We start from the raw sequence: 18,100 nt of genomic DNA, 5'->3' as shown, positions 1-18,100 counted from the left end.
ATTATTTTGCATGAGACAATTTCTTGATGAACTGTAAATAAAAATGTATCTAAAAATCATAATACACAAGAAAATGCAATGTTTAATATTATATTAACCAGAATTTGAATTAGAATCAGAATGTGTCATGATCATCAAACTTCCTGCTATACCACTGAAATGCCCCAGTAAAGTTTGTTGGGTTCAGGGAATTTTGAAAATACATACATAATGAAAACAATTGCTTGAAATTTTGTTTTGAAAATTCATTTGGACTGTCTAAGGGTTTTATGTTCATTTTGTGTAATATGCAGGATGTCAGTACCTCACTGGAGAGAGAAAACTGTATTTTATTATTTAAAAGATTTATAATAAATAAAAGAAGGTAATTATAATTTGCTGTATTGTGTCTTGCTTTCGACAGTAGCCATACAATCCAGTGACTTACAACACTAAACAATCAACGTTTGCTTTGAACACAATCTAGTGAATGAATAAATTAATATATGTAAATAAAGTTCTAGTAAACATCCACTTATCCAAGCGGCCGCTTACATAATGAAAAGAACTGAAAGACATTCTACATTCTAAATAAATGTTAATATTAATCAACCTAATGCAGATCTGATGCAAATGTTTACTGCCTTCTACAGCACTAGCAAGAGTAGTAACTTCTAAATGTTTTACATTAATAATAATAATCACTATTGCATATAAAAGTAGTATTTTGTTTAAAAATTTTATTCAAAAAGTGACTTAAAATGGGTCCTATTATGATTATACATTCTTTTTCCAACTTTCTTTCGTGTGTAATGTAAAGCTCTGCAAAGTAAAACATTCTCTATATCAGTGTCAGTGTTTCTGAACTCCTGAAACGCCTCCATTGTAGTCTTGAGTTTTCTTCCAGGAACAAACACGTCACAGTATTTCTCATTTAAATAATTAATATGCAGAATAAAGGGGCGGGGCCTGGTTGAGTTAGTTAGTAGTGTGTTAAACTGGCGGTTATGGAAAGGGGCGGGACATTTCCCAAACACACTTGAAGTGCTTGACCAATCACAACACACCGGTCCAACCGACCAATCAGAGCACAGTGTGCTTTTCAGAAGGAGGGGCTTCATAGAGACAGGCACTAAACAGAGCGTTACTGACAGACTGGGAAGAGAGGAGCCGCAACACTGGAGAATATGAGAAAATAATCAACATTCAAGCAGGAAAACCGGTTCTAGTAGAGCCCAAAAACAAATCAAGACTTTGTAAAAGGGCATAATACGTCCTCTTTAGTACACCAACACAGACACAACACCGCAAGAAACACCTTGAGGGAAACTTCTGTCAGAGCTAAAATAGACCACATCCTCAAATGAATGAAAGTGACTCTCTGATTTACAGCTTTACAGTTGTAAGCAGACATGTACAGGGCCGCACATATAGATCATCATTAATGTGCTTCTGTGACCCCACAGAGACTGTTTGTCAGAAATAGACTCATGTAACATGACATGCTGTAATGTGATTTAATGCCATCAGTCTTTTGTAGAAGACAGGAACTGTCATAAATAAGAGCCGGGGTTCCATGTCTACGTCCTCTGACACCACTGTAACATTAGCACACAACGCCCAAAATATCTCTCCAGTGACCCCAACACCAGCTGAAGTCACCCAACACGGAGTCACACGCCGCGCGCAGGCCAAGCATTACCGCTGGGACCATGGACAAAGGTAGGATCAACTTCATGGTAGCATTTGGAGCAAATACAGCACGTTTTTGTGGTAAATTTGGATACTTATTGGGAAAATGCATGAGAAATAATTTGCAAACGGTGTCTTTAACTGTGAAAGCATGGTCAATGTACATGTGGTTGTGATGTAAAGATCATCCACAGCTGTTACCTGAAGATTTACTCACTTCACTCGAACAGATAATTGCATTGCAATACCTTAAAAAAAGATGTTGTCTCAGGTTGAAATACTTAATCCTCTATACTTTTCTTCTACAACAAGTATTGGTGACCTTGTGATTTGACTCGTGACTGAGGCGTTTATCTGTTTAAAATATCGACATATCTTCATGGGTCAGAGTGCTAAAGCGTGACGATACTTTTGCATCAGTTTATTGCTGTGCATGACGTTCCTGTCCATTGCGAATCATGCAAACCCATTTATTCTGATTCCTCAAATATTAGGCAAGAATCCATGGGTCATGTGCTAAAAATAGAAATGCTTAAATGGCAGCATGTTGTGCATGTGCTTCGTCACTGAAAATGACAAATGCAAATTAATATTCTAAATATTTGGCATTTTTTTAAGATCAAATGACTGCATGTTTTCTATTTCTTCCCTTCACAGTCGTGGAGATTGAACGCATTAATCTGGCGTGTGAGGAGAACAATACGGATCACCACACGCTTCTGAACGGTGTGGACAGACTGATCGTGAGGAGAGGACAGCCGTTCACCATCACTCTACACCTGAAACCGGGAACTCACTTTCAAAATGGGGCCGATATCAATTTCATCGCCGAAACAGGTTCCTCGATCACTTCCATCCCATTCAGACTTTACAACAGACATACAACTACATATTTCAACCATTATGAACCAAAGCAACCTAATATCATGAGTTGGTGATATGAGTGAATGCAACCACTTCTAATGCAACAAAGTTGAGCAGACTTTAAATTTTAGGCAAATAAGTGCAGCAGCAACCAATGGCAGTGCAGAAAGTGAAGCTCAAGTGAAAGTGAAGCCTGAAAACTGTAGTTAACAAGGGTCAGAGTTTAACTGGCAGATGCTGTAATTAAATATATATAAACACACACACACTATATATATATATATATATATACAGTATACATATAAACGTGACATTTACTAAAATAAAATAAAGATATATTAGATATTAGTGATTTGAAAATGTCGTGTATAGATTTTTTTTTTTTTTTTTTCAAAATTCACATAATTTTTGAATGGCTATCAATGAAAAAAAAAAAAGACATCTAAGAGCAAACTTTGATCCCTACTGGCTCAAACCTGAACACCTACTGGCAACAATAACTTGGTGACCAAACAATTCAAATGCTGTCAGTGTGAATGCACAGTAAAATGTAAAAAAAAAAAAAAAAAAAAAAAGATATTAGTATTTTTTTTAAATCACTCCTAAATAGATCATCACAATAACCATCCACCTGTGAGGTCTAGCTTGGGAGACATCGTTGAAAATGTAAGTAGTTATTTTAATGAAATAATTATGATGCCAAAATAATTGTTACCCCCTATGCAATAACATGCACTTATAAATCATTTACAATTAAAACAGGAACGTGCCTGTTCACTTTCAATGCTAATGATTTTGTTAAAACACTTACAATAAATCAGGGCTGGTTTTATTACAGGGCGTCCCATGACAGTGAAGCTTACTCCTGTATTTAGAGGATTTACAGTGCCGAAAGGCATGACAGTTATGCTGCACACACAGTCATCAGATCATACGCTATAATTAGAAACATGCGCGTCACATTTGAAGAGTACTTGTGTTTATCCATTCAAGTCTTTCTGTTTGATTTCAGGTCCGATACCCTCAGTGGAAGCACAAACCAAAGCCAAATTCAGCCTCAGTAGATTCTTCTTCTCCAGATCGTGCTGGAGTGCCACTGCAGAGACAGCGTCCGACGGCACAGTCTCTCTGACCGTGTGCTCACACCCAAACGCCCCTGTTGGAGTCTATAAGCTGATCCTGGATCAGGGAGAAGGAGTTGGCCTGGGAGATTTTGTCCTGCTCTTCAACCCCTGGTGCAAAAGTAAGCTGTTTTATCATGAGTGATCAATACTGATGAGCACATACAGTCATTAAGCAGGGACACACAATGAAAATTACTAATATTTTTTTTGTCTAAACAGCACATATATCTTTAATGTTATTAGCACAAAGCAAGGATTAAAACATTATTTTTGGTAAGGTGAAGAGGTCTAGTATTTTTCATTAATAAGCAGAAAACTGCTATAAAGTCATGATTCATTTCTTCCTGTGAGCCAGATTACAGCTATTTATTCAATTCTCAGCCCATTTTCACATTTATGAATGAACCTGAAGCTATTATTTTATGGCTACTATTTATCTACTGTTTTACAGATTATAAGGTAAATGACTTTTGACTGCTTTTATTTTTAAATGTGCATTAAAGCGAATACATGTATATAATTTGAAAAATATTCATTCTTATTTTGTAAAAAAAAAACGTACTTGAACTCACTTCCTTAAATTAGGTAACATTAGGCAAAACCAAATTATAATTATGAGTCACAGCGTAATGTCAAGACACTGCTAATATTGCTTGCGTTCGCATTTTACAATAGTTGTAAGTCACTTTGGATCAACTCTGACAATAAACAAGTCTGTGTTGGCCGTTTCAGAGGACTCAGTATATCTGGCGAGTGAAGCAGAGAGGGAGGAATACGTCCTCTCTCAGGACGGGCTGATCTACCGCGGGATACCCAAGCGTATCACGGCCCTACCGTGGTCTTTTGGACAGGTTCTGCTTTTCGCAATATCTCTATGACTGCTTCACTGTGGCAACCGGTTCATCGGAAGCTACCCTTAACTCAACTTCCTTTAACACAATCATTTTTAGTGGCAGAAGCAGCCAATAAAGCATTGAGATGGTATTAATGCACAAAGCATTTAATAATTCACTGACATGTTTGGCTTCTGTTTCTACAGTTTGAGTCTGGCATACTGGATATCTGTCTGCAGATTTTGAATGAAAGTCCAAAATACATTAGTGATGCAGCTCTGGATTGTTCTGAGAGAAGGAACCCTGTGTACGTGACTCGAGTCCTCGGTGCCATGGTTAGTAACGGCCCTCAAACATTACTGAAGTTACTATACTAACAATGTTTAAAACGTTCTGCTTGATTATCACCAGCTCAACTGCTATTCAGTTACAATCTAAAACTTGACATTTAGCTGCTAATCTTAATTTCTATTAAGAAAAACAATCAAATTTGGATTATTTTAAGACTTACACAACATAATGTAGTCTAGTAGTATATCATTTTATTCTTGCAAGCATTGAAGAAAATGCTTAAGGTGCTTTCAAGCGCAAAACTCCCTGCAATGTGTTGTCTTGTATTGTTCAGATCAACAGTCGAGGAGATAAAGGAGTTCTGGAGGGTAACTGGTCGGGTAACTATGAGGACGGGGTAAAGCCCACCGTCTGGAAGGACAGCTGCTCCATCCTCCGGCAGTGGAGTAACAGCGGCTGTGAAGCGGTGCGTTACGGACAGTGCTGGGTGTTTGCAGCTGTTGCCTGCACAGGTGATTCATTAACTTCTGCAAAAATGATCACAAGTCTATTAACAATCGTTTAACCAATTAGCAAGCAGATGCATCATTGTACTGTATTAACAGTAGATGGGGGAGGTTTGTTTGTGTTCATTTTATTTGTATGCGTGGTTCTGAATATGTAACACAAGGAATACTTATAATTGGGGGAATTTCTAGATTCATAAGTTTTATGTTTGCACCATTCAAATGTTTTTAATAACTCTGGTTCATAACTTCCACTTTTCAGTAATCATGTGCACGTTTTAAAGGCCTATGCCTGTCCCAATTATTAAAACTGTTCCTACCTTTTAGGAATCAACAATTATTAACACTCTCAGTTATGATAGATTCTGATCCCCGTTTTATGCTTTATTTGTGTCCCAGTGTCCAGAGCTCTGGGAATCCCATGCAGAGTCGTCACTAACTTTGGATCGGCACATGACAGCAATGGCGACCTAATAATGGAGCGTTTCTACAACGAATCTGACGAGAACATTGCCGACGACTCCATATGGTATGTATGGTGAAGTCAAAATTTATCCAGATAAAGTTAAGTGGTACATTCTTTAAAAATAAAGGTTCTTTATAGCCAACTATTGTTCCATTTAACATCCATAGAACCTTTACATTCCACAAAAGGTTCTTTAGATATTAAACTTGAGTTTCACTCTTAAAAAAAAACGGTTCTTTATTAGTATGGTTCCATGTAGAAACTTTAACATTCATGGAAACTTTCCATTGCACAAAAGGTAGTAAAAAATGGTTCTTCAGAATATTAAAATGTTCTTTGAAGAACTGTTCACTGAAAGGTTCTTTGGGGAACACATTTTTTAAATTTTATGGTATCGCTGTGAAAACCCAATTTTGGGACCTTTATTTTAAAGAGTGTAAAGCAAATATGAAAAAGGTACCTTGTCCTTGCTCAGGAACTTCCACGTTTGGGTGGAGAACTGGATGACACGTTCAGATCTGGCACTCGGGTATGAAGGTTGGCAAGCGAGCGACCCAACACCCCAGCATATGAGTGATGGTGAGCCAATAATCAATGATTGATAGAAGAGAAAAAGCAGAGTCAATGAAGAAGGACTTCAATTCTGTTGTCCTCTTTCTGTCAGGCGTCCACTGTTGTGGTCCGTCCTCCGTCAGAGCAATCAAAGAGGGCGAGCTCACTTTCCAATACGACATCCCGTTCTTGTACGCTGAGGTAAATGCAGACGTGGTGGAGTACATCAAACTGAGAGATGGAAGAGTCTTTAAGATAGGAGGATCTACTGCGGAGGTTGGGAAATACATCAGCACTAAAGCAGTGGGCAGAGATGAGAGAGAGGACATTACACACAACTACAAGTATCCAGAGGGTAGGGAGACATTCTGGGTTCTTCATTCATTCATTGTTAAGGATTTAGATTGGTAAGCAACAGGATTCACAACAGGTTCCATTTCCAAAATGGAATCCATAAACTATCATCATTGTACCATTGAAAAAGCCACTTGGTTAGAATGAGTGCGTCTGTTTTGCTGGGGGAAAAACAGGGCTGAATGCAACAACAAAAAAATGGACTCTTAACGTCTTTTGATTGAGTTTTGAATCAGTCTGACGAATCCTTTTCTTATTTAAAAAAATGTTATTAAAACTTTACAGCAGTAGCTCAGAAGTATGCAAACAGCACATGCATTGTAACTATTGATCAGAGTCTAATTGAAACAGAACTGAATAGAATCAAATCAAAAACTTGTGAATTGAAGTCTAATAAATAAAATAACAGCTTCAATTGAGTTTCAATACTGGTCCAAGCTACTGTATGTTAGTTGGTTGTAGTTTGGCACTGGTCTAGTTGGTGTATTAGCAATGGTAGACTTGAGTTGTGTTTCCACCGCAGGAACTTTCCCCAGGAACTAGGGACTTTGGGGTGGTACGCTGTGTGTTTCGACTACAGGTACTAGGGTCTAAATGAAGTTCCGGGTAAAATAATTCCCCTCAGAAAGTCCCTGCTCACAATATAGTACTTTTTCAATGTTCAGGAACTTTCGGGGGTGGGAATTGAACATGGGCACTGAACATGCTAAATGGTTGGAGTTTACGCATCATTTTATTTCAACCACCATTTTTAAAAGTCCGTTGTGGTGCTTGCAGTAAGAGTTGTTTGCTATTCGAATCAACAATGGCGTTTTAAAAAATAGAACAAATGGATCGACAACGAGATTTAGGCTTTATTAATCTTATATACATAGAACGAAATCCAGCTGGAACTGGGAAGTCGCGCACAGTCCTACGTCACCAGACTAATTTGCCTAATTTTCACGGTACTTTAGACCGCGTTCGAAACGCAGACAGCAACCGGTCCAAGGTTCCAGGGAAAAATTGTTCCGTATCATTGCAGTGGAAACATGGCTTTGGTGAGGCTAGGTTAAAATCCTGGTAGAGACACCAGCATACAAAACATGATAAATCTTGGTCTCGGTAGGGCGTTAAGACTGAGGATTGTCTGGTACCGATAAATTGTGACGTTAACAAATTTCCCTTGCCCTTGTCATGATAAAGACTGTATTCTGTTCAGGTTCTGAAGAAGAGAGAAAGGTTTTTGAGAAAGCAAATCATCACAACAGACTGGCACAGGCCGGAGAGGAACCAGGTTTACACATCAAGATCAGAGTGACCCCAGATATGCAGATCGGCTCTGACTTTGACGTTTACGCAGAGTTCAAAAACAACACTATGGTCACAAAGTGCTGTCGGGTCATGTTTTACGCCCAGGCGGTGTCCTACAACGGCAAACTTGGAGAAACCTGTGGACTGGGCGAGTTTACAGAGATGAATTTAGCTTCTACTGAGGGTAAGACTGGTTTATTGAATTGTAACTTGTGCTTTGTGTATTCATATGTATTCAAAAAGCTAACCCCGTCTCACTTTGTTTTATGTTTCAGGGGGCAAGGTAACTCTTCGACTGGAGTATGCGGAGTACAGTAAAGCCATTACTCAAGACAGGATGATCAAACTGATGGCTTTACTCATCGATGCAGAGACACGGGATTTCTATAGAGCAAAGAAGACCATCCTGCTGGACAGCCCTGAAATAATTGTCAATGTAAATCTAATCTTTTGGTTTCATTAAACTGAGCTTAATTTACAGTGGCTTATGTGGGCTTTACAAAATTAACATATTATTGGGCAGACGTTATTTTGTCTATTAAGACAAAACAAGATCCACTGAATTTGGCACAGACCTACACCCTATTTTAATCCCACTTTCTAAACCTTTTTTTATTTTTTATTAGACGTATGGCCTTGCACAGTAGATCAAACATCCCCAAATCTAAATAGAAATGTCCATCTAACAACTGTTTCTATTAAATTAATTAAACAACTATAAAATAATGTTAATGTCTCAATGGTTAAAGCAAAAACCCTTAATCTTTTATGAAAAAGCACAGTGTGAAATTACTTTTGGTCACAAAAATTCAGGGGCTAATTAGATCATGCTCATTGAAATTAATTGCCCTAATTAGAGCTAGACTGAATCAGGAGAGTCTCAAGTTGCTCGCTGAATTGAGACAGCCAGTACATATTTAATCTGAATGAACGTATGCATGACTCACAGCTTTAATGATGTGTGATTCGTTCCCCCGCAGATTCTGGGCGTGCCGAAAGTGGGCCAGATCTTGGTGGCAGATTTAGCGCTGCAGAATCCACTGCCGGAGCCTCTGGAGAACTGTGTGTTCACTATACATGGTGCCAACCTGACCGACGGGAAACCCATCACTCATGAGTAAGTCATCTGATAACTTAGGACTGGGGTGTGAAACTACATTCCCTCGCTCTGCCAGCAGACATACCTGGTATCATTTTAACTCATCACTTGACTAGTTTGGGAGACAAATGCAGCATTTCTTCAGTGGTAATGCATTAGTACAACATATAAATATAAGGAACACAGTGTTAGCAAAGTTACTTTGAAATTGTAGCCTACAAGCTACTAAATAGTTACAGTTAAAACTACAACTGCCAACCAGGAATGTTACAATTAAATTGTCCTAAATTGCTGCATTTAGTCCTATTGTAGGTTTTTAAATTTCAGTTTGCTTAATTTTGATGTTTAAGATATTAAAGATATAAATTAATGACTGAATTTGAGCTGCTCATTAAAAACCTAAACATCTTAAACAGTCACACTGTTTTCTGACCACAGCCATTTTTTACATGATGGGTGACACTGTCAAGATATTTGTCTCTGTTTTTAATACAAAATATAATATAAAATAAACGCATGGTTGTAACAGTTATTGTTTTTTTATTCACAGGGTTGGAACAGTTGGTACTAAAGAGTTTGCAACCGCCAAAGTGGAGTTCACAACAAAGCTGCCAGGGCAAAGAAAAATACTGATAGATTTTACCAGTGATAAACTTCACAACATTGAGACCTACGAGAATCTAGTCATCTATGAATAAATGAGCTGTTTTTACTTATGCTTGTGATATCTTATTCTGTTAATGGTATCGGTTTTCGATTCTCTGCTTATTTTAAATTTTTACCTTCACAATAATCTGTATTTTAATTAGACGCGTTCCTATGTTGAATAACAGCAACGTCTGATAAGTGTTGTAGTTGTTTTTTATTGCACTTAAGTATAGTGCTGTCCAACAACGTAGTTTCGATTTCTCCCATTTTCGGGATATTTGCTTTTGCTGTGCTAATTACAAGGGCGGGCACAGCTGTCCTCACTCAAGCATTTGAAAGCATTATATTTATGTAGTGTAAAGACCAGCGAATCTACCTGCGCAACTCCACCGAGACACCTGTAAGGCACTTAATTATCTTCTCCCCTTTTCCTTTTCCACTTTTTTTCTTTTTTCTCTTACTCAACATGTGCTTTCAGCACATTCCTGTTGTCTCTCGACAACGCTCTATCATCACACACAGAAGGCAGCGCAATACTACTAATCTGTGTCCTATCCACTCCTCCTCACACACGCCTCTCTCTTTTTCTGTGGGTCTATAGAATTGTCAGTCAACAGTCAATAAAGCTTCATTCCAGCCTTTGCAACTTAATCTACTCTAAATATATTGGACTTGACTGAGACCTGGATTCGTCCAGAAGACTCAGCAACCCCTGCTGCTCTCTCTGACAGCTTCTCTTTCTCTCACACCCCTCGCCAGTCTGTGAGGGGTGGGGGGTACTTGTCTTCTCATTTCTAACAATTGGAAATACTCAACTCACTCTTCTCTATGCAATAACATCTCGTTTGAATATCATGCTATTACACTTACTCCCATTAAGATCCATATTGTAGTTATACATTGGCCCCCAGGTCAACTGGGAAGCTTTGTGGAGGAACTGGATGTGCTGCTGTCCTCTTTCCCTGAGGATGGCACCCCACTTGTAGTCTTTGGTGATTTCAAAATTCATCTAAAGAAGCCGTATGCAACCGACTTCCTCTCTCTCCTAGCCTCATTCGATCTCAAACGGCTCATCACCACAGGTACTCACAAATCAGGCAACCAACTGGAACTTTCCAAAAGATCAACAGCGCTTCTAACACACGAACACTTTTCAAGACATTCAACTCTCTCCTCTGTCCACCACCACCCACCTCTATTTTAACCGCTGATGATTTTGCCAATTTCTTCACCAACAAAACAACAAATGATGTTTAATTAACAAAGTTCGGGAGGAGCATGTTCAGATAATTAACACGAGTGGAGTGCACTCAGCAATCAATGATAAAAGGTATAGGTATATATATATATATATATATATATATATATATATATATATATATATATATATATATATATATATTCAGCAATCTCACCTCAATCCATTGACAGTTTAGCAGCATCCCTCCACCGCCCCTTCTCCACACTTCTAGTCCTAACCACTTACATACGGGGAGAGTGCTCTGGGTTCGGGCCGAACTCCGACCCCCGGACAGCACGCCAAATTCGCATTAAACCTTACCCACTCTAATTGTATGTAAGAACTCAGTTCTCAGCTCCACACACACAGGAACCCAGACCAACCACACCCACAGACAGAAACCTTCTCTCCTCCTTTTATCCACTAACCGAGGAAGAAGCATCTAAACTTCTCCTCTCCAGTCATCCTACCACTTGCCCTCTAGACCCCATCCCCTCACACCTTCTACAAGTCAACTTTCCCACACTTCTACCAGCACTCACACACATCATCAACTCATCCCTCCATACTGGCATTTTTTACCTACAGCATTCAGGCAGGCTCGGGTAACTCCACTGCTTAAAAAAAAAAACATTAAACGCATCACTTGTAGAGAGTTACAGACCTGTCTCTCTCCTACCATTCATTGCGAAAACACTTGAATGAGTTGCTTTCAACCAAGTATCATCTTTCCTGTCTCAGAATAACCAGCTGGATGTCAACCAATCTGGCTTCAAGAAAGGGCATTCAACCGAGACTGCATTACTGTCGGTCACAGAAGCCCTACGGATCGCAAAAGCTGCTTCCAAATCATCAGTTCTCATTCTCCTGGATTTGTCTGCTGCTTTCGACACTGTGAATCATCAGATCCTTCTGTCCACCCTCTCATCACTGGGCATCACAGGAACTCCTCTACACTGGTTTGAGTCCTATCTCACAGGTAGGTCAGGGTCGCATGGAGTCACATGGAGAGGCGAGGTATCCAAAGCACATCAGCTGACCACAGGGGTTCCTCAGGGTTCAGTTATTGGACCCCTCCTCTTCTCCATTTACACCACATCACTGGTACCCATCATACAGGCACATGTTTTCTCTTACCATTGCTGTGCTATTGACACACAGCTCTCCCTGTCATTTCAACCTGATGATCCCACAGTAGCTGCACGTGTATCTCAAGCTGTCTGGCGGGCATCTCGACATGGATGAAGTAACATCACCTGCAGCTCAACCTGGCTGCAGAAGACTGGTCTTCTTGTCTTCCCTGCCAATCCGTCTCTACAGCACAATTTCACATCCAGCTAGATTCATCCTCAATCACCCCATCAAAGTTGGTCAGAAATCTTGGAGTAATATTTGATGACCAGCTGACCTTCACAGACCACATTACAAAGACAGCTCGATCATGCAGGTTTGCACTTTGCACTGCACAACATCAGGAAGATCAGGCCTTTCCTAACTGAGCATGCAAAACAACTTCTCGCCCAGGCCCTGGTCATTTCTAGGCTTGATTACTGCAATGCTCTTCTGGCTGGAATTTCATCATGTGCAACTAAACCTCTACAAATGATTCAGAACGCTGCAGTCCGTCTTATCTTCAACCCAAAAGCCCAAAAAGAGCCCATGTCGGGCCCATGCCAATGAGCACTGGCTACCGCTCACTGCTCACATCAAGTTCAAGGCATTGATGCTTGCTTACAGATCTACCACAGGCTCAGCTCCTTCCTACTTTCACTCGCTCCTACAACTCTACATCCCTACCAGCAGCCTGCAATCGGTCAATGAGAGAAGGCTCGTGGTACCATCACGGAGAGGCACAAGATCACTCTCCAGAACATTCTCATTCACGGTTCCATGCTGGTGGAATGATCTTCCCACCCTCATCCAGAATGCAGAATCCCTGACAACATTCAAAAGACAACTGAAAACTCATCTCTTCCGTGAGCACTTAACCTCATAAAAAATAAAAAATAAATTATATATATATATAAATCTTTCCTTTTATCCTCCCTTGTCTGGCTTATGCTACTCTCAGCAATGCTTGAACTTTGCCTTGTATTTTTGAGTACTTGCGTTGGTTTTGGCTCTTCACGATGACTCGCTTGCTTTAGTCCTCATTTGTAAGTCGCTTTGGACAAAGACGTCTGCTAAATGACTAAATGTAAATGTTCAGGGCCAGTCGCATTTTCAGCAACACTGAACTTCCAAAATGCCACTTTTAGTGCACAAATTGCTTCTGAATATTTTGCACTGTCGCAACTATAGTTGATTTATTACATTTGCTGTGAACACAGAAAAAATGATTCCACTTTACAAATAGAAGTGCGGTTGGAATAAATTGCCTTTCGTTTGCATGTCTGATGTGCATTTCCCGTGTTAGAAAAAAATTATTTGAATATTGAATCAATGCAAAACTGCTAAAAAAAGTCTCAAACTCTCCAATAAGTCACTGTAATGAAGTTTTTCAGCATTTAAAACAAACCACATTCAGACCCACCTTCAATCGTCTGGAGTCAAACTAACATCTACCGCATCAAGAGCTTCTTGTGAGGAAACATTCTTTATACTTTTTTTGAAAATGCTTATATATGGTTTTCAATTTATCTCTCCACTTTTTACTTTGCTTTCTTATAGATTAAAAACAAAATACAAAAATGGTGACTTGGGATGCCACCAACACTTCAACATGCATACAATCGATGTTCTCAGCAAACTCCAGCTCGTGCTATATTATACCCTCCTATTTTATCGCTGCCTCTCTCAGCATCAACTTGGTTCTTGGTCTTCCAGCAAACTGTTACATACTATGGCTGAGCGTGAAGGAGATGATTCAAAGAAAGTCCACGGAAATCTTCGTCTTCAATGCAGCACTTGTTGAGGTTTTCTTCTGCTCTTCCTATGTTTTTGTCATAGAGCAGTATTTCTTTAATTGTTCTGATTGTAAGTTTGGAATATACTTTCCTGCACTGGTGTTGTTGGTCGGCCGTCCTCTATTTCAGAGCTGCATCTGTGTGGAGCGTTACATTGGGGTTCTCCATCCTGTGACCTTCCTGAAGCTCAAGCCCATGAAGTACAGGATTGCCATATCTGTCATTGGATGGATTCTGATCATTAGCTCAAGCTTAATAGTTTCAGTGAACATCATTGAACTTCATAGCTTGGTCTTGCCAGAGCTCCTTGTTTTTTTCAGTATCAAAGCGTTCAGCTGCTTGATGGTCCTGAAGGCTCTGAAGCATCCTGGACCTAGTGACGACTTCAAGAGGAAAGATGGAGTGAATCAAGACAAACTCAAAGCTTTTCGCATCATTCGGATCGTACTGGCGTCTGCAGTGCTTATGTACGGTCCTATGATTATCTCTCTTGTGCTTTATTACATTATAGATTTAAAGACGTTTCTTTTGTCCTGGTCTGGGGCCTCATGCATTGGGATCATGTCAGGGTTCGTGCAGCCTTTCCTCTATCTCAAAAGAGTTGGAAAACTGCCATTTTGCTAGAGGCAATTCACATATAGTGTAGTGATATGAGCAAATTCTTATTTCACAATAACGATATATATCACGATATAATTAGTTTGTGGTATTTTATCTCATTTCTGTTAATCAAGCCTATATAGTAATAGGCTTAATTCCATAAAAAAAATCTGCTGAAAAATAATGCCTTTTTTCGCCATGGCTCAAGCCGTTATAGCTTTATTATTATGATGTGTCTATCAATCCCTCTTGACATTATTTGTAAATATGTCTATCATCTCGCAACTCAATTTGGATAACTGTAAAAAAAAAAACAGTGAAATATCTTCACAATCCTTTATGATGCATTTAAGTCCATCATTGTACGTATATATTCTGGTGTAATTGAGTGTTAGTTTATCTCTGCAGATGATGAGATTATGCCAGATAACAGCATCTGAAATACACATGAAGCACACAGGCAAGTCTGCAAGCTAAAGCATGGAGCACTGTTTATTGCTGCTGCGATCCTGACACTGCATATGATTCCCTGGTAAATGAAATAACAGATTCCATTCGCTGCTCTATTCCTATATAAACTGTTACACGCAGTAGGGCAGAACACAAACCCTGGCTAACAAGGGCAATCTCTAACTCAATCAAACAAAAAAATAAACTTTACCAAATATATGTTAAAAAAACAAATATAGAGAATAAAACTAAATACAATGTTTACAAGAATAAATTGGTATATATAATCAGGAAAAGTAAATATAGTCACTATTCTGAACTTATAAAAACCTCGCAGGGAGACTCAAGAAATCATGGAAAGTGCTGAATAATGTTTTGAATAGGGGACATAAAGACACCGTGCTCCCAGATACAACAAATAATACTGATCTTGCAAATGAATTTAATAATTACTTTGTATCAATAGGGGCAAATCTCTCAAAAAACATCACTCAACCACACAGTGTCTCTTACAAACAATATATGTCAGGCAACCATCCAAACTCCTTCCTAAAGCCTACAGACGCCACTGAACTGCATAATATCATAATGGCTTTGAAGAGCTCAAATTCTGCTGGAGAAGATAAAATTAGCAGTAAATTATTAAAAAGTATTGCCAAAGAATTAATTGAACCACTTACACACTGTATTAATCTCTCACTGCTCACAGGAACTGTTCCCAAAATGACTAAAATTGCAAAAATAATTCCGATCTTCAAAGCTGGTGATAAAAATGACATAACAAATTATCGTCCCATATCCATCTTACCAACTCTTTCCAAAATATTGGAAAGAGTGGTTTATAATAGACTTATTAATTATCTTAATACACTGAACACTCTCAACCCATCCCAGTATGGTTTCAAGAAAAAACACACCACCTGTATGGCGATCCTTGATCTTACTGAAAAGATCAATGATACCATTGAAAAGGGGGAATATGGTATCGGTGTATTCTTAGACCTTTCAAAGGCCTTTGATACCATCGACTTCACCATATTATTGTACAAATGGCACTATTATGGAATTAGAGGTCAACCACTGAATTGGTTCAAGAGTTACTTACACCAGAGGCAACAATATGTAACTATTCACGAACAGACATCAGAAAACAAACACATTAAATACGGTGTTCCACAAGGATCCATATTAGGTCCTCTCCTCTTTATTATTTACATTAATGACCTGGAAAATTCCTCAAAGACCCTCCATAAAGTAATCTTTGCAGATGACACTAACTTGTTCCTATCACACAAAAATGAATTTGAACTTCAACAAATACTAAACAAAGAGCTTCAGAATGTGGATAACTGGTTTACAGTAAATAAACTATCTATAAACACCAGTAAAACCAACTACATAATATTCTGTCCAAATAAAAAACAACCTAATTTTGAGGATCCAAATTTCAAGATTAAAATAAAGGGAGAGGAATTAAAGAGAGTGAAGATGTCTAAATTTTTGGGTGTCTTTATAGATGATCACCTAAACTTTAAACACCATATTGAATATCTTGTCAAAAAGCTATCACAATATGTTGGTCTGTTCTTTAAGCTTAGTCACTTGCTTCCTCACGCAACATTACTTATTCTTTACAAAACCCTCTTTGAACCCCATTTAAATTACTGTAATATTATATGGAGCAATACTTATCCTACTCACTTAAAAAATTTAGAAATTCTACAAAAAAAATAAAATTCGCGCCATATCATGGTCCGATTTCAATGCTCCAACTCGTTCTATTTTTTCTAGGTACGGTCTTTTAAGACTTACTGAATATAGTACATTTCACAATGCATGTACTATGTATCAGGTGGTCTTTGGCTTGAATAACAGGTTATGTGAGCTTGTTCCTATCCGCTACCCCCGACACACTTACCTCACTAGAAACACGCATATCATTACTGGTAAAAAACGGAGACTAAAAAGCACTAGTATGAGTGTAGTGTGCCGGGGGCCGCGGATCTGGAACGAGCTGGATGAAAATTTGAAAAACTCAAGCTCTATTTCTTCTTTTAAACATAATCTCAAGAAACAATTACTAAGCTTGTATACATCTTCCTGATGTACATACTACTTTTTACTCTGCATGTGTCGGAATTAATCTTTCAACCTCAAGGTAAACTGTCAAACAAAATTGTATCTGTTTAATGGGATCTCCTACTATTTGTTGTATGAATGAGATGTATGAAATGTATTATATGTTGACCACACATTTTTGATTCTTCTTTCATCCTTGTTTGTCATGGCCCCCCGAGTATAAGCTTTAGATAGCTTCTTTGGGGACCAGTTCACATGCATGATCTGTGCCATTTGTTTTATCTCAAGTGCATATGAATGTGTATGTGAATAAATTTATTCTTTATCTGAATTTATTCTTTATCTGAAAAAATGTTAAAATAAATGTTAAAATATCTAAGAATATGGATTCAATTCAATATCTTTGTTACTTAGTGGAGAAGCGTAGAGAAGTATCCTCAACTGAACAGAGCTGGTTCTGATAAACTAAAAAGAGAAAATGACATCATTAGGAAACCAATTTGAAAGTGAAATTTATAGACATTTTAATAAAGAAATAATTTACCTGTTGATAGTGTGTTGATCTCTGCAGTTGATGGTTAAGCTCCAGAAAATAAATAATGAGAATTTGGCAGTTACGGATTTAAAAAACAAAAGGTGGGAATAAAGAACCCTAAACACCCAAAAAAACATTTCAAGTTTTCAATAGAACCGCTACTACATGAACCTTTAGAGTGCACTTTTCTTATTTACTGTACAGTTTATTTTCTTAGCAATCCATGACATTATCTAAGCTTCATTATACATGTCTTTGGGTACTTCTCCCAAAAAGCACATCAACTTATCTTGTCTATTTCTTTTATAACATTTTTTCAGAGACATTAATAAAAAGTATTACATTTATTTGGTTCTTGCCCTTTTTCTTTATGGGTTAATGATAAACTGTCTTATTTGAGGTTAAGATATCATATCTATCTTTAGAAGGAATCTTAAATTGTTCTTGAGTTGTGAAAATTATTGTTCTGTTCTGTTCTCTTAAATACATTATTTATTATACCAAGACCTTTCTAATTTAACAATCAGATCCTTCAATAGATAGATAAAAGGGCCCGAATCAGTTTATTGAGTTTTGGAACAATGGATGC

At 38.2% G+C, this 18,100-nt stretch overlaps 1 protein-coding gene across 1 annotated transcript; it reads left to right on the top strand.

Moving 5' to 3' along the window:
- Positions 1 to 1,579: 1,579 nt before the first annotated feature.
- Positions 1,580 to 9,768, top strand: tgm2a (transglutaminase 2, C polypeptide A). The gene is made up of 13 exons (XM_079588876.1): positions 1,580 to 1,701; positions 2,329 to 2,508; positions 3,548 to 3,778; positions 4,392 to 4,510; positions 4,699 to 4,827; positions 5,118 to 5,295; positions 5,689 to 5,818; positions 6,231 to 6,334; positions 6,420 to 6,662; positions 7,863 to 8,138; positions 8,230 to 8,390; positions 8,935 to 9,071; positions 9,604 to 9,768. The coding sequence occupies exons 1-13, from the start codon at positions 1,692 to 1,694 to the stop codon at positions 9,749 to 9,751; spliced, it is 2,046 nt and encodes a 681-aa protein (XP_079445002.1). The 5' UTR covers positions 1,580 to 1,691; the 3' UTR covers positions 9,752 to 9,768.
- Positions 9,769 to 18,100: the final 8,332 nt, after the last annotated feature.

This window comes from Phoxinus phoxinus, assembly GCF_949152265.1.
Source record: "Phoxinus phoxinus genome assembly, chromosome: 18".
In the NCBI taxonomy this organism is placed as follows: domain Eukaryota; kingdom Metazoa; phylum Chordata; class Actinopteri; order Cypriniformes; family Leuciscidae; genus Phoxinus; species Phoxinus phoxinus.
The sequence above is the reverse complement of the archived record's forward strand: the minus strand, read 5'-3'. Positions and strand labels throughout refer to the sequence as shown.

Excerpts from the sequence above, each read along its gene's own strand:
- tgm2a (XM_079588876.1), top strand. Across the intron at positions 6,335-6,419 it reads ACCCCAGCATATGAGTGATG|GCGTCCACTGTTGTGGTCCG; the intron begins GTGAGCCAATAA and ends TCTTTCTGTCAG. Across the intron at positions 8,391-8,934 it reads GCCCTGAAATAATTGTCAAT|ATTCTGGGCGTGCCGAAAGT; the intron begins GTAAATCTAATC and ends GTTCCCCCGCAG.